General features: G+C 43.6%; 1 protein-coding gene across 1 annotated transcript in view; it reads left to right on the top strand.

The window, feature by feature from the left end:
• The window catches only part of cdc42se2 (CDC42 small effector 2), a 105,266-nt gene extending 88,397 nt beyond the window's left edge, over positions 1-16,869 (top strand). Inside the window, exon 4 of the mRNA XM_023983082.2 lies at positions 16,732-16,869. Coding sequence (XP_023838850.1) covers positions 16,732-16,869 — 138 coding nt within the window. The remainder of the gene's footprint in view (positions 1-16,731) is intronic.
• The last annotated feature ends 999 nt before the right edge of the window (positions 16,870-17,868 follow it).

Below are 17,868 nucleotides of genomic sequence, written 5' to 3'. Positions count from 1 at the left end.
ACTCCCTCTTCTTTAAATGGAAAGAAGTTTGGCACCCCCATACATCTTCCTAGAGCTGCGCCCGGCCACACTGGCAATCAGACGCGAGAAGGACCTTGGTGTCAGGGAGGATATGTCCATAACAAATACCCAGAAATGAGATCACTGAGGACTCCAGAAGATTTTTCTCTGTGGAGATGCGGAACCGAGATCTTACCATTTGAAAGGAACCACTCTCTGAGAGTAGACTCCACCAAATCAGGCCATTTAGGATGAGGAATCCAGAACAGAAAGCCAGGTCATCAGTAAAAGTTATTGACAGCACCCTTGGAGTTTGCCAATGGCAACTACATAAGGACCTCTCCAGACCCATGAGAAACAGATTCTCTGGCCTAATGTATAACCACCAGATTGAACTCTCTGGCCATGACTGCCAAATGGTATGCAGTCTGGAGGAAGGAGAAGAGGAAACTGGCCACCATCCCTACCGTGAAGATGGTGGTGGCAGCTTCATGCGTGGGGATGGGTTTTCACAGTGGCAGGACTGCGCACGCTCGTCAGGATCGTTTGAAATATGAACGAAGCAAATAACATGAGAGACTTCCGTTAGGAATGAAGAAACCATGCTCAATTGAAGGCACAGGAATCGGGACCTCGACTGATGGCACAATGGTTCACCTTCCAACAGACAGACAACCCTAAGGCACACAGCCAAACAAACGTAGGCCAAAGATTGTCTGTCCCGAGGAAACGAAGATTCTCTGGAGAAATGTACCCCACGAGGGCAGGAGAGGCCCCCTAGCTGGAGCCGCCCAGAGGACTGACCTGCATCGATACCATCTCGGTAGACCTGAAAAAATAACTGTGGCAGCTCAAACGGCACTCATCCCATCCAAACGCATGACGGCTAGAGAAGGATCGTGGCAGAGAAGAAGGGATGAAACTTTCCCAAATACAGGTGTGGACTCATACGCAGTTTGCGGGAGGCGAGAGACCTAAGGCCCAAGAAGACTCTAAGGCTGTAATTGCTGCCAAATGTGCTCCAAACGAAGGGGTCTCTGAAATTCGTAAGTAAATGGATGTTGTAAATTTTATGTATAAGTTGCGAAACGCATTGGATCTGAACACATACTTGTTTTGTGCTGTTTGATTCATTATTTGGGTAATGTGTTAGTGATGATTGGCGCTGATACTTCCATACATTATGGGTGAACCGAGGGACTGCAGATGAGTTCGTGGAGGCCTGTTTGGTGTCCTAGAGCACAACAACCGGAGCATGTGTTCAAACAGTTCTACCTTTCCAAGAGGGGGCTCATCATATTACGGTGCGTGTAGTACACAAGAATTCTGTATTACTCGAAACCGCACTACAGATCGAAGTTGGCACTCGCTGTAAGCCAGCTCAGACGAGTCCCCAGACACTTGTGAGAGTCTCATCTTTTCCAATAAGATAGGAGAGGTATTGATAGAGAGGAGAAGATGTTTAATCTTATACAAACTCCAGATAAGTGTGCGGATAAGACCGAGCTTTAAAGTCATAAGGGTGTCAAATCATTAAGATAGTAACAGTAGTCAATAATGAATAGGAATTTTTTAAATCATCGTAGTGTCTTTAAATCCCTAAATGAATGAGTCTTAATGAATAAGTGTATGCGTTAGTAGGTCATTACTTAGCCAGAGTTGGTGGCTATTTTGGAGGACACATCACATCCATATAGATGGGGTACTCTGCACGGCAATTCCCAATAGAGCTTACCTTACAGTATCGAGTTCAGCCACTCGAAGTAAATGACCTTCCCATCGCCACGTGGGACCTGTAGGGTGGACAAGAAAATGAAAAAAAGTGGATGCGCTTGACCCCGATCATGATGTACCGTCTGTACGAGACAGCCTGGGAGGACACACGCGATTGACTAACCCCGCCGCCTTTTCTTGCAAGCAGAGGGGGGGATGGAAAAAGCATGGAAGAAAAGCAGAAGAAGTGTTCAACGAGCATCTCCGTAGCTGCTGGATTATGATAGTGACGACTAACGATGCGGTCTCACCAGTTACCATGATTGGGAAATTAGCTAGTTTAATAGATGAGACAAGGTCATCAAAAAAGTTTTCAAGTTATCATTACGTATGTAGAATGAGTGTTGTGATAATCAAATTCCTATGTTCAGAATCCATTGGTAAGATCTAGAGAACAAAATCAAAAAGGGTTTCTATGCTTGGCTCATGTTTAAAACCGGAATGCTAGATCTTAAGGTGATGGCTACAAGCAACAGTGTCATAGTCACTTATCGCTCTGTACAACACAACTGAAGCTGGTACATGAATACAACAAACAATCTGGCCTAGTTAAATTATCAGAATATGACCAATCCTTGGGCATTAGATGTACAATCACGACATGTAGCTGCAATGGAATACTAGCAGTAACATTTTATCTGCTAGCCTGTCCACACTGACTGAGATCTGTATGGATACTAGCCATCTATCGCGATGTTACACAGACGCTCTAACTGAGAGCAAGGGCTGATTAGAGGGGATAATATAACTAGCTAGATAACATAATCTATCGCTATGTATAAGAGACGAAATAACGACCGGAGGGGGTAGAGAATGTTCAAATGATAGAGTTTCACCATAGACAGAATCTATCGCTGTACACGGGAGCGTACAGATGGATAATCTACAGTAACAGAATCTATCAGACATGATCACACGTGAGCTGTAAGCGGAATCTACAGTACAGAGGAAATAAGCTATTATCCTATGTACCCACGTAAACTGGCTCGTCATGGAATAAACATAAATGCAGATAACACGAAATCCATATTGAAGCAATCCCGCTACGTCAAAATACAGAACTGATATACTACGAATTGTAAAGTGCATGAAATACTAATCTAAAGATTAAAAATAATATTCTTAGATCAGTTCTGATGTACCACATATGAAGGTGGGGGATTTATCTACTGACGTCAGAAACAGAGATTGGGGGGTAGAGTTAATTTCTCTGGCACTCTGACCGCAAGCTGATGGAATTACTGACTAGAGCTAGTTAAGGCTAAACGAGAATCTATCGCAGCTTCAGCTAAGCGTTACCAGCACCACGACCCAGATTGAGAAAGCGAAAGACCTATGGAATACCTAGCCCCGTGGGTGAATCCTTCCTCTCCAGTAAATGGATGCTGGCCGCTCTCTCTCGGTGCTGGGGCCCTCTGAGTATTAATGTAAACATACACTTTTTTCCACTCCTGACAACCACAAAATAAACCTTGACTCTTCAGCGTAAGGATAATGACTGTGCTGAAGAATTAGTCCAGATCGCGAGAGAGGAGATCAGCTAGCAAGGACATCATCAAAGCACAATAATTAGGCCATTGGCGTGAACAATAGCCGGTGTGATTAGCGGAATGTGGCCCGTAGGTTGTGATCTGACAATGTCATGTAGATCAAAGGTGTGTATAAATTATAGGTCATGTAACTATGCCGCCGAGGTCCCTTAGTACACATTGTAACACTAAATGTAAAAATATTCAACAAGTAATGATATTACGCAAGGGCAAAGCTATGTGGTTCCCTAATCCTCCTATTCTCGTAATCACTACTGGCTGTAAAGAATCAGTAACTAATCGGTAACTATTGAAATTCCGCCACATCATTCCAGTTGGCTATGACAAACGCTATTCTGAAACGAGGTGATGTGGTCTGCCATTTTTCTCAACATGTCTACCACACCGTCGACGGTCACAGCGACAAAATACCATGAATGGTAGCCAATAGTCGACACACACACCACAGGACCATCTTCCAAAGCCATCGTCAAGACATTGATTCCAATACTGTACGGTGACATATAAAATTCAGACAAACATGCGCATTATTCGCATGCCTTTTTTGTTAACAACAGTTTCAGATCACATTTTTCTCACAGCATGGCGGCGTAAAGCACTTCCGGGTCTCGTTCTCCTTAGCCCAATCGTCAAATTAAGGAAGGATTTATATGAATAGACGGCCAAATACCTTTCGTGAGTACAGACAGTGATGCGTCTGTTAATGTCCTAGCTGGCAGCTGTGATTGCTCCTTCACTTGCAAAATCTCACCAGCGGCTGGAGTACTGGTCTAGCGTCTGAAGAAGGGTCACTGAGCAGGGTCAAGGGGCAAGAGCAAGCCTGTATTAACTGCGCTGCGACAAGTATGATTTTAACTAACAGGGAAAGCCTGTTTAAGCGCTGCGGCTTGCCACAGTGTTATTTAATACTACAGGGAAGCCTGTTTTGCAACTGGCCCATGCGCTTCTCGCACGTGGCTTTACACTCTACAGGGAACCTCTACGCTGCGCTCCCAGTGTTTTAACCTAACAAGCAGAGCTGTTTGAGAGCCTCGTTAACTGCGCCTCGCAGTGTTTTAACGTACAGGAGGCAAGAGATGAGGCTATGGAGTCATGGACACTGGCCAAGGGGGTGCGCATGCCACTGCAGGTCTGTTTGGACTAACGGGAGAAGCCTGGTTAACCACTCGCGAATGGCAGTGTTCTTTACCTACCAGGAGCTGATGGCTTGTAACACGGCGCTGGCTTCACCGATGGGTGATTTACTACGGAAAGCCCGCTTAAGTTATACGAACTGGGCGCTCCATTTTTACTAACAGAAGCCTGTTTAAAACACGCGGCTCCAGTGTTTTAGCATTACGCCAGGGAGCCTGTTATATCCTGGTCAGCAAGATCTCGAGCCAGTAGCTTGTAGTAGACACTACAGGGAAGCCTGTCCATTTACACGCTAGCCTGCAGTGATGTTTTATTACTTCCTCTTCCAGTGTATCCCTACTACAGGGGCCCTGTCTTCACCACTCGCGCCTCCAGTTGGTTTTACCTAACAGGTGAACCTGGTCTTACCACTGCGTTCAGTGTTTTACTACAGGGAAGCTGTTTTTCAGGCTTACTTGAGCGCTAGCGCTCCCTATTGGTCTGAATGGTAGCGAAATAACTACAGGGACAAGCGTACACAGAATGAACATGATGATACTGCAGTACATTATCGGACTAAGTGCCCTTTTTGGTTACATAGTTGTTAATAAGGAAACAGGAACCTGACTATGGTGGTTCGTGCAACCGTTAAGATTTAGCAAAAATAAACAAAAAGGACAACACCAGCTGGCATGCGGTTTCTTCCTGGGCACAACAGCTCTTTCTGTGAAACGTGTTTCTCGATGATATGTACCAAAGGGGTGGGTTACTAGGAAGGGGACCATTCGGCTGCAGGGCGATCGTGCGGAGAGAGTCGGATGCATTCGTAGGAAGTGCTGTGTTGGGGATAGCGGATTGTAAATGGGGCTGGCGGCATAGAAATGGAGTGTGTGAAGACTGTTTCCCGCTGGAGATAGAGGTTCTTAACGAACACAGACACTCCAGAATGAGGGATTGTAAAGAGCCTGTATCGGGCTTCGAATGGAGAGATGTGTGGTTTAGTCATTGGTGGGACGATGCGGAGGCCGGGATTATTTATTGGGTGGTGGACGGGGTTGCACTTCGCACACTCGCATTCACCTCGTTGCGTGTAGTCTCCCGTTCCTGGAGAGAGCCGGGATTCCAGCTGAGACGAAATTACAAGGAAACCTTCCGTTTCCACAGACATCCAAATGGCGTTGCAGAATATGATAGCCTTGGGTACTTCAAAGCGGCTCACTGAGATTACCTAACATTACCAAAAATGGAGACATTAGTCAAAGGCCGACACAAAAAACATACTTGGCATGTTTTTGCATTGCAAAATGCCTGATCTGGGGTTCAACGGAGATGTAGCCGAGTTGGAAAAAGGTAAGGCTATATTCCATATCTATGACTTAAAATCGCTGTATTGGCCAACATCTCTAGGCTATACAACACTAGGAGACAAACTGTAGCCTACATGAACCCAAAACCATTGGGAACATCAACTTATGGGCATACATCCCCACCTGAGATTAATAGAACATCAAGAGTTTTACAGTCAACGGCATGCTGCAATCCACTATCCCCACAAAACAATTAGACGCAACATATTTCCTGGTTGGCCTATTAACCTTTCTTTCTCTGGATGCGCATGACTTTGACAAGGACAAATAATGCACTGACATTTGAAGCATCGTCTGTTTACTGGCTGTGTGCCTTAATAAACCATTTCTCTGGACATAGAAGCAAAGGAACATTTGAATAAATAGTAGCTACATTTTGGGCTTGGATCAAAAGTAGTGCACATAAGTATAGGGAATGGGGTGCCAATTTTGGGACACAGCTATGAAAATGTACTGCGGTTCCCCCAAGTGCTTTGATGTGCTTTACCCTAATGCATATACAAGTTGATGAAGTAGCGAAAAAACAATAAATATTCTAAGAAATTATAAAACAGCCTTAGAAAGTGTGTACTTAATATCCCCTAAACAGCTGAACCAGTTGTCCATATGACCGCCAGCAGACCTTCACATCAAATGTTAAATTTGCTGACGTCCTCCCCAGAATAAATAAACCAATGTTCTTTTCTGTCACAAGCCGACTGTCAGGCAATTAAATTAAACGTAAAACGTCTCAAGCTAGGTGGGGGTCAGGTCCGAGCGAAACATTAGTAGCACTAAGTGCATGTGGTTTCTTCAAAAACATAACTAGTGTCGCTTTGCTCATGCCGGCAATCAAGCTACCGGCGGTTTCTTCTAGCAAGCTTAATGGACTGTTACGAAAACCCGGTCATGCTCTTGCGCAACACTGGGTAATATATCGAATTATCTGGAATACCCATAGGTGGATTCATAGTTACAATATCACAGCTTTACCATGCAAGTTGAAAGGGGCAAAAATATCCCTCCCGCTGGATCTCTAAGCGTTGGATTAATCTTTTCTACAGGTTCAACAAGGATCAAACGGCAGGGCAGAGAGGCAGGACACAATGAAAGATCGGAAGTGATCAGATGTTGGCCAATTTACTCTTGAGTGGTGCATAAAAATATACTGTAAACATCAAAAATGTACATTTCCAAAACTCGCCAATGAGACAAAATGCAATGATTTCCTGGGTTGGTAACTTAGACTCTGAGAAAATCGGTTAGCCTAGGTAGAAGTTGTTAGAACTCTAATGTTGGTGATGCTGGATAGTAATAAAGTAATTTTTATTAAAGGTGACTGATTATCGTGTTCTAAGGAATCTCCTGAGTTGTGCAACTAGACAGAGCCCATTGAGTTTGTTTAATCTTGGGTTTACGTGTGTAGCTATGCACACTCATCAATATAAAGGTTGATCAGCGTGCATTCTGAGGGTTTTGAAAGGATATGGCCTGGTGTGATAGGGAATTATCTCGCCTCCCTACAATATAGGATATGTTATTTTGTAACTATTGCCCTGTTACCCTAGGGATGGGATTGTAATCTACACGCACATTACATCTTGGTGGAGGAAGCCGGCATGTTAACATTCCACTACGACATTGTTCAGCACCTTACTGATAATATGTACGCTCACTCGGCTATTTGACAGAGCCAAATAAGTAGAAAGTTACAGTTTAAAATAGTTGTCATTAAGGCACAGCCGTTAACAGACCATTATCCACACCGCTCCATGATTCTGTTTTGGTATTTGTCCTTCACAATCATATAACGTTAAAATGCGTAATGAAAGAAAGGGGTTAGAGGAGCCAACCTCAGGATTGTGAGTATTTGATTGGTTTTGGGGATGTGGCGCGGCATGCCGTCTGTGGGAGCCATGTAAGATAAACCTTGTCCCAGTTCCAGTATTGCCAGGGTGGGGTGCCTGATGCACTGTGAGGACGAATGCTCACCAATGTTGGTCGTTATATTGCTTTCAATGCTAGCACAAGGTCCTTCTCATATATCATGTGGTTTTGCTTCTTAATTGCAATAAAGTGTTGCACGGTGTCATTGTCGGCTTGGCTACCTTTTCTCACCGTCGGACCTCTCTCCATGTCCAGATAGGGCTGTTGGCACGGCCCAAAGCATCAGTATTTTTGTTATGTGTCGGACTTTGATTTGTGGCAATCTTTGCTGCATTGTGATATTTGGGAATTGTTTAGGTTCCCAGGTAACTTTCAAGTGAGCCGTGAAGTACCAGGAAGTCTAATACCTTCCTTGTTACAACGACTACTGCGTGTTTGGCGAAGGTTCTTGGGGAGAATACAGGATTTGTTTGCCATCTGGATTCCATCTTACTTCGAAGGACTACGCAAAAAGGCATAAGATAAGTTGCGAGACACCTCCCAACATGCTCAGTTGAGCACAGACATCGGGCCTGTGACCCCCGTTCCACCACAAGGGAACCTCCTCTCTCTAGCTCCTCTGGTCGGAGGCCGCAGGACGCGTCGCCCTAAGGCCCCGCCGGAGCCACCACAGAACAGCTTCCCTGGGCCAACCTACCCGTTCCACACAATTTTAGTGGGCAGGACAAACAGTGCTTTGTTCACCAGTCTTTGTTCTTGTGCGAGCTGAGAAACGAGTAGTACAAGTCCTGTTATAAGACTGTCATCCTCCCCCCAGTTGCCTCTGCCGTCCGGTCTGTAGGAACAGGCTTCCTGTAATAAAACATGGAGCGGACAAAAAGAGTGGGAACAGTCTGTGTCCAACATGGGAGCCAGTGAACGGCTCCTGGTTACACTCGGAGCGGGGTAACACAGGCTCCCTTCGACCTGGGAGTGTAAGCTCCGTAGTACCTGGGCGCAGGAACAAGTCCTAATCCGGGTACAATGACTGAGTATGACGAACAAAGATGTTATTTTTCAAGGTTCTAGACCGTGTGAAAAAAAGTGTGAGAGCCCAAAGTGTAGGACCGAGCCTCTGGTCCCTTCTCCGTAAGCTAAACACGGAAGCCAGAAACATCCTGAATAGTAAAACACCTTGGAGGCATGCGAAAGGGCTTCTGTATAAAACCACCATGAGAAGCGCAGCGTATACATCCCTTGTAGTAACCACATATTAAGAAGCAGCGATACCCAGAAATGATAAACGCGGTCTGGGACGGCTAGTGAACGCTTGCTTGCCTTGAGGCTTGCCAGAGCCTCACCGGCTACCTACCAGCTCGGCTTGAGATTTGCAAGTGAAGGGATCACAGCGCAGCTTAGACACACCAGCACTGCTGGTACTCACGAAGGTTTGGCGTCTATCAAAATCCTTCCTTTAATGACGAGGGGCCAAGGGCGAGAACGGATGCTACGCACCTTGAGAAAATGATCGGACAACGTTGTTTTAGAAGATCATAGCAGATTTTGAATTTATTCCACGCTGGTAGTGGATCAGTCTTGACGATGGCTTGAAGAGGTCCTGTGGTGTTGGTGATGCTACCGGTAGAAATATGTAGGGTATTAATTGTACTTACTGGACCGGAGTGACGTTAACAGTGTAGATATTGTGATGGAAAAGGAGGCAGGCCACATATAAACGAAACCGTAGAGAGAATCGATTCACTCGGGTTAGTCATGGAAAATGTTATCAGACAGTTTTTTCAGACCCTGGAAGTGGTGGTGGCGTATGTTATCCTGGAATTAGTACAGATTTTAATCGCATATAGAGAAGGAAGGAAAAGTAGCTGTTTAGTCTGGAGTCACTGTTGATAATAAATTATAAACTTGTGTGTACAAGTGTAAGAAAGGGAGGGCGTGCATAGAGAATCACTTACATAAGTACATGTCAGAACCCAGAGCAACCGTCTATCGCACACGCTATTGTGACAGCAATACCTATATGTGCAAAGAGTGTGATCCTGCTACTGGACACTCGCTCACTGAGAATCATTTCTAAAGTACAAGTTCATTTATATCTCGAGATAAGGAAGCATCTAAGAGGGTTTCAAATAGTTTATTGGTTGTCAGATGGAAAATGTTTCACTGGTTATCCCCAAAGCCAACACCATCCTTTTGGCCGGCCTTTTCCTTTACCACCGTTCTCTGCTGCCAATGTACTGAGAACAAAATTGCAATTTAATCGCTGAGCGGAGACTTAATATTTCCCTCACTAACTTTAAACAGTAGGGCAGCTATCGAGCAGCTCCAACCGATCGGCTCATCTGTAAATAGCCATCCAATCTACCCTACCTCATCCCCCATATTGTTATATTTACTTTTCTGCGTATTTTGCAACACCAGTATTCTACTTGCAAACTCATCATCGCACATCTATCACGGCCAGTTATAATAATTGGCTAAATTGTAATATACTGGATGCGCTACTATGGGGCCTATTTATTGCCTTACCTCCTCACGGCCATTTGCGGGACACACTGTATAGTAGACTTATCACTTATTTTTCAATTGTGTCTATTGACTGTTTACGCTTTTATCCTTATGTGTAACATTTGTGTTGTTGTTTTTGTCGACTTGCTTTGCTTGTCTTGGCCAGGTGGGCAGTTGTAAAATGAGAACTTGTTCCGTCGACTAGCTTACCTGGTTATAAGGTGAAATAAAAATATAATAAAAATGATCATGCCTGCAAACATGAGGTATGGCGCAGATGAAGGCAATGACCAATGGGCCTCAATGGATCTCATCACGGCTATCTCTCTGGGCATTCTTAAATTGCCATCGCATAAATGATGCAATCTTTGATGTATATGTTTATTTCCATAGCTTTGTTCTGCCCATGGATCTATATTTTAATGCACCGCCACCTATGGGGCACAATCTGTTCACAACGTTGACATCAGCAAACCTGCTTCGCCCACATGACTACGTCCAAGTGGTCTGTGTTGTGAGGCTGGTGGCAACTGCCAAAATACTTTGAAGGACGTTAGAGGCGGCTTACGGTAGAGTTGAAATTAACGATTAAATGGTTCATCTGCAACAGGCTCTGGTTGGAGCATTCCGGCGGTCAGCAATGTTGCCATAAAAACGGTGTGCAAAAATTCTTTGATGTAATAAATAATTGCATTTTCTTTTGATAGTATGGAAAATTTCTGGGATCTTTATTTCTGCTCATGAAACAATGGCACCACACTCACCACATGAGCTTATTATTTTGTCAGTGCATAGGTTTAAAATAAACCTATTTAATTCAATTTTTTTTGTTCAGAAAATAGATGATTAGATATGGATCCGATGAGATAGAGGTCATTATCAACCTTTTATTATCCCTGCAAAGTGTCCATGGTGTCAAAAAAGGTTTTGTGACTGCGCATTATCAGCTAGAATCCTATACCATTGCCACCCATTTGGGCCTTGAGTAAGGATCTAATAACCTCCTGACACCAAATTGCTTCTCCTTTGTCTCGGGGTTTGGATGTGTTTGAGCATAAAGACAATTCAGTTCTGTTCTCTTGTAAGTTATTGGACAATATTGTCCATGCTTATTGAACCTACCGTATACTGTATTCAAGCCACTTAAAGTAAAACTAGTGATTTTTTTCTAGGTATGTCGGCATGGTAAGCAGAATGTTTTGTGAGGAAGTCTCAGACTGAGCTGGAGAGCTCCGCAGAAAGAGGCCAGATCTCTCGCACTGAGCTCTTCAAACCTCAAGAACTCTTTATGAGGAGTCTCTGGATCATCTGAGACCATGAAGAGGGAGAACAAGACCTCCAGGTCAGAAGCATAATAACTAACGGCTATAAAACTTAAGTATTTAAAATATTCATATGTTATAAGAGGGATCTATTTTGATCTTACTAAATATTCTGTTGTACACCTAACACTTTTTACCACAGAGGAAATTCTGATTCCGGGTACGAGCTTAGCTTGGGAAGGAGAGCATTCCATGGAGCGTGTGAAGAGATCCGTAAACAGTCTGGAGGAGGGAGAGCTGAGATACAGTCTGACTCTAGAGGCAGGCTGAGTGAGAAAATGAAAAACATTTACAATAGGGAAATGTACAACATTTCATTTTACGATTTTACAAACTATTGGTGGCTTGTGTTCTCATAGCCTCCCTGAGCATGAGGAGGGCAAGATCTAAGAGCTCAAGCTCGGAGTTCCAATCAGGGTGGAATCTGACATTGAAGAGCAGCTGGTAAGAGAAGATGAGGAAATGGGAGATGAAAAGAGGAAACCAGCAGAGAGTTGTGGATACCCTGAAGCTCCCTGAAAGGCTCCGCAGCAGGAATGAAATTGCTCTCAGGCGAAAGAAGTAAGATGGAAAGAGTATTCTTCAATGAAGATGGAGATCCAGCTCAGCCACCCCGATGCACAACAGGCAGGCATCCGAGGCACAGCCAAGCAACTATAAGGTCTCCATTCCCCACTGAAGGTATTCACGTTTCCACCCATTGAATTAAGAGAGAAAAACCTGCTTGTGTATTTAAGAAGCAAAGAAAAAACCACACACTGTTGTAAAGTGTAGTAAATGTTATATAAAGTAATAATAGTAAGATTATCCTATTTAAATCAGTAATTCTTTCTACAGGATTCTCAAACTGCAGCTGATGATGCTCTTCGTAGCAATGTACGACCTGAAGGAGAAATATGCCGGATTTTGTGGAGAAACCAACAACCTGATGCAGGCTGAAACTGGATGAGCTGAGAGCCCCTGGTTGGAAGCGCCGTTCAGCTGAGGATGGCCGCAAGGACTGGCTGAGCAGGGAACTGCTGGATGTTTAGTGAGAGAGTTCAACCTTGCACAGCTCACAGGTAATGACAGGTATTATTATACATGATTCGTTCTGCCTTAATAGCTGGAATCCTTAATGGGAGAAACTGCCACTTGTCTGTTTTGTCGGTATTTTACAACTAACAAAGAAGTTAACGGCAAACAACAAACACAGTTTTTCCCTTTGGAACATATTGGCAAGCCAATAACAGCAGAAACATGTACGAGCTATGGTGTGCAACGGCTCCACATTTCCCTCTACTTTGTCAACAAAACTAAACAAATAACAATCGGCTTGTAGTTGGGATGGTACCGTAGTGTGCGGCTGGTTTTCCCCTACTGATAGGGATATTCTTCATCATTTGGAATGTCTGCTACGTTGATTGGTACGTAGAGCTGTAGTTTAATAAATTATAAAGTATTTGTCTTATATATGTGTAGAACACCCCAGCCTACTGAGCCAGAAGAAGAAAAGCCTAGAGGGCGAACACATCCCAGCTTCAGAATGAAAGTGGAGGAGGCTGTAGCAGTGAAGATGTAGAAGGTGCTGAGGATAAAGGCAAAGCCATTCTACTGATGATGGCATGATGGCAGAGGAACTGAAGAAAGAGCAGAGTTCACGCAAGTGCCTCCAGCGTGAGAGCGCAATGAAAAAGAACATGGAGCAGTTTACCATCAAGGCTGCGAGCATTCTCGCCTGGGATGAAAGCTGAACAATCGCCATGAAGGGTGGTAAGAAGCAGATTCAGAAGCTGGAAGGCCAGAGTAATGGTGTTCTAAGGCTACATTCTCTTCTATTTAATTCAACGTCACTGTCATATTTTCGAGTCCAGTATTTTCTATATCTGAATATAAAGTTAGTGGTATACTACACAATTAACTATATTGGTTTGGGTGTGTTCATGATCATATCTTGTGTGTTAAGGTATGGACGAGAGCTAGGAGAACTTGTAAAGGTGTGAGAGGCATTCTGGAGCAAAGGGTTAGAGACGTTCAAGTGATCATGCCTGCTCGAGTCAGGAGGTTGCAGATAAAGTTCGAGGACTGCAGAACCGGGCTATACACCAGTACTCAGGTTACACTCTTCAGTTACCAGTCAATCATTCGTTTACATTTGTACCATAGTGCGACACGGTTAAAGGATAATTTATATCATGCTCTCGGAGTTTTAGGAACCATTATGTTTAAGATATTTACTTACTACGTCAGTATGACTCTTCTTTTTGTTCCCTTCTTTTTGGCCAGCGCTGCAGACTGAGCGTTTGGCGACCGTAGTTAGAGGTATATGAGTGATTGTCCAGCACTTGTTCAAGGACACGTATGGATTGAGAACTGAATAATCTATTCGCATGGTGCTACTGGATAAAAAGGAACTTTTATCACTACAAGAGAACTTCAGAGGAAGTGCTGTAAGAGTACGTTACTAATCACTCCACTTGGATGACCATAGTAGAGGACCTGGATGGTGATATTGGGTTTCTTTGCTGGTTCGCTAGAAACTTACCGCATTTCTAGCTAGAGTTGGTCAGAGAGAGTTCTGTCCATTCGGCAGAGGGACAATGACTCAAGTTATCCAGGTTTAGCAAAGGTAAGTCACAGAATACTCCAAGCTTTCTTGAATCTCGGCATCGAGGTCAAGACATTGAAGGGGCTGGATTTCGACGCTCCGAGGGATCTTTCACGGTCAATTACAGAGTGCTGGAGGGAACACGCGTTCGTGATTCGCTCGGTTCCCGGTCGTGAGTAGCTGTGCATTTGGTACAAGGTCTCCGGTAATGGTACCGGAGAAAGCAAGTACACTTTGTGGGAATACTTGGCACTAACTGTCTGGTAACCTGGTCATTTTGGAGATTTCTGGTATCGTGACGGGTCGTTGCATATATAGCCCACACATTGGGATGCTTCACTGTGAGTACAATAAGTAATAACATGCATCTATGATTGTTCCAGTTAGAAGTATTTACATTAAAGTTATATCTAATATCCTTAGGATATCCTTAAATAGTAGAACATTTCCACATGTAAAATTTCAACCCAGAGTACACAATATTAATGTTGGATAGGATATAGTATATGTATATATCTTATTCTCCCGCATTATATTACTATTTACACTAATGTCAAGTATTTATAATGTTGCACTGAGTAACATTTCAAAATGACTTTATACATGCTTCTCTTTAGATTGATAACATGAAATGAGAAAAGGAATCGTAGGATGATGTGACAGGCCAAGAGTTCTGTGACTCTCTGAGGCTGGCCCACAGGTCAGGATTGTAGCTTAACAATTCCAGAACCTAATCATACAGTTGGTTTATGAGGGATGTATCTTGACGTCCGATCTAACAATCATGTATGACGAAAGCACCAGCCCACAATTGTTTTTAACTATTTGAATCTCCAATAACATAACTATACATTCTATAACTATAAATATAGAATATTGTGCCCTGTCATGGGTTCAAAAAAATCCTTCAAAAAGCATGACAGCGCATTCTCCTCTGAGTTATGGCTAGCCGGATGCAGTCGTTCTGTATGCTCGGGTTGCTGGTAGGCGGAAAGTCACAATGCTGTGAGTTCTTTGCTGATGACATGCCAGAGTATCTTTGCTAATAATCCTTAAACTCTATCTTGTGAATGAGTTTAATATTATAACTCTAGTGTAGAGAAAGCAGAGTTGGTGTAATCTAATCGATGATTCTGGTTAGAGGTTTTATTTCTTATTACACCTCAATCCAAGTGAACCCCATCGTTTAATAAATATACTCCTTGACAATGCCGTAGGGGATGTGTTTAGTCTGCGTTTCAGTTAGTTTACCTTACATTAAACCCTTCATACCTCCATCCATCTTGGCTCTCGACAGAGAAGTGACATCGATGAAGAGTTGAAGCTCTCGGATGGACCTTTCTGCAACAATCTCCTGCACGCTGTAGATGCCTTCCTTACGTTTTTTCTCTATTCTCCATGGAACATGAGCAGAATAGAATAAGTAATTTCGACAAACAAGGCCCTAGCTTGTGTAAGGTAACATTGGCGCACATCAATTGATCTCACTACATTACGAACACGACGTAATGGAGAATCCCACTATTATTTACAAAAATGTAAGTTACACGATGGAGGCCACTGTGTTCTTGGACCTTCAATGCTGCAGACATTTTTTGGTACCCTTCCCCAGATCTGTTCCTCGACACAATCCTGTCTGAGCTCTACYGACAGTTRCCTCGACCTCATGGCTTGGTTTTTGCTCTGACATGCACTGTCAACTGTGTGGTGTGCCTTTCCAAATCATGTCCAATCAATTGAATTTACCCCAGGTGGACACCAATCAAGTTGTAGAAACATCTCAAGGATGATCAATGGAAACAGGATTCACCTGAGCTCAATTTCAAGTCTCAGGAAAGTGTCTGAATACTTGGTGTGTTGAGGGAAACTGATGTTCGGGATGTGGGAGTGAAGTTGCTGGGCGGGGGATAGAATGATGTTCAAAGATAAAACAAAAAAATTAAGTCAAAATAAACAAAACAATAAATATGTTTAACTGACGCTAAAAAGGAACGTTGTTACATCCAATGCCTTTTTGCCTGAGGCTGATGCCAAGCAAGCGCTTGTATGCACACGGACACACACATACACATGTAAATAGTGCCACACATGCACACAAACTGGAGGTTGGGAGCTTGGGCCGGTGGCTGAGAGGTCACTGGTTCGGGTCCCCGATTCGACTGGGTGGGGGAACTGTCCTTGTGCCCTTTGGCGGTGTGCTTGACCCTGGTTGCTCCTGTGGGTCGCTCTGGATGGGAGTGACTGCTAGATGACTGAATGTAATGTAAATGTTCGGGTTAGCAGGTTAATAGATTAATGTGTGTATTGAATCAACAAGGTTAGCGGGTTAATAGATTAATGTGTGTATTGAATCAACAAGGTTAGCGGGTTAATAGATTAATGTGGGTATTGAATCAACAAGGTTAGCAGGTTAATAGATTAATGTGGGTATTGAATCAACAAGGTTAGCAGGGGGCTAGGTCTTAATGATTTGGGCTATTGATCAACAAGGTTACGCCAGGTTAATAGATTAATGTGGGTGTATATTGAATAACAATGTGTTAGCAGGAGTTAATTAGGATCTTTACTATCGTTGGGTATTGCTTCAATAGTGGTTAACAGTTGTACATCAGCTTTGTCTTTTAACATACTGTTTATTTCGTTCACAGGTGAACTCCATTCAGAACCAAATGCAGGTCAAGGGTGGATACGGCGGAGAGGCCATGCCTTGTGAATGTGCAGAGGTCTGCAACTTGGTGGACACACAAAAGCAGGAATACACATGGAGGGGCTGCTTCAGCAGTTAAGAGTCAGAGACTGTAACATTGACTCTGCTTTGAATTCAGCTGAAAGGGGATCAATGAAAAACATTTTTTTAGTTTTGTCTTATTTAAAATAAAATTGTCATATTTGGGCACGTAATGAATGTAGATGTTTGTCATGTACTCTCTGGTAATGTGCCCATGCTATGGGAGATGTGGCCTGTTATTTTAGCGACTATATCTTTCACAAGACGGTCATTTTAACTTATCCGAAGACTGTTTTGGTTTCAGACAGTTTGTTTAAACCTTGCCTGTTTGTCTTCCCTCAAGGTTCCTTCAATGTTGATGTTTTTCATCCTGGTCTCCATCATGTCTGCCTTCAGTGACTGTTTCCCTCCTTCCCCTCCCCCATATTGGACTAGGGGATGATGTTGCCTCCTCTCGTCCTTGACCGCTCTCTCTGTCCCCTTTGCTCCTTCCCAATGAGCCCACTATGACACCCCGTCTCCCCTCCTCCGCCCCAGCTCCATCTAGAACTCTCCTCGCGCAACCAATAACATGGACTAGTTTTTCTCCCGCCATTGGAATGAGGCTGCTCCCGCTCTGCCTGTCTGTCTGTTTCATCCGCCCATCTCCCACGGAGGACGACAGTCAAAAGGACAAGCAGCGCTTCAGTTTTAGTGCTAACTCACCCTTCCAACTTAAGCCAGACGCAAAAGCTGATCCTCATCTCTGCAAGTTCAACGTGTAAAACGCTTTTTCTCTTCCATGTGAGAGTTTTTTTTTTTTTTTTGGTGGGGGGGGGGGGGGGTTGTCAATTCAGTGTTTAAAGGTCTGGAACCTACAATTACAAAATGGTAGATTTTTGTTTTATTTTTTATTATTAACATATTTCTTTTTATATATTATATATTTGTCTGGTTTGGCGGTCAGAATGAGTGGGTGACCACGTTTTGTGAAAAGTGGCTTTTATGGCCCTTTGGTGCCAAAAATGTCTGTAGCGGATATGAAATGATATGTTTTCTGCTGAAAAGAAGGTTGTTT

The sequence above is a fragment of the Salvelinus sp. IW2-2015 genome, linkage group LG4q.1:29 (genome assembly GCF_002910315.2).
Source record: "Salvelinus sp. IW2-2015 linkage group LG4q.1:29, ASM291031v2, whole genome shotgun sequence".
Classification (NCBI taxonomy): domain Eukaryota; kingdom Metazoa; phylum Chordata; class Actinopteri; order Salmoniformes; family Salmonidae; genus Salvelinus; species Salvelinus sp. IW2-2015.
This window is presented reverse-complemented; position numbering and strand designations above follow the sequence as displayed.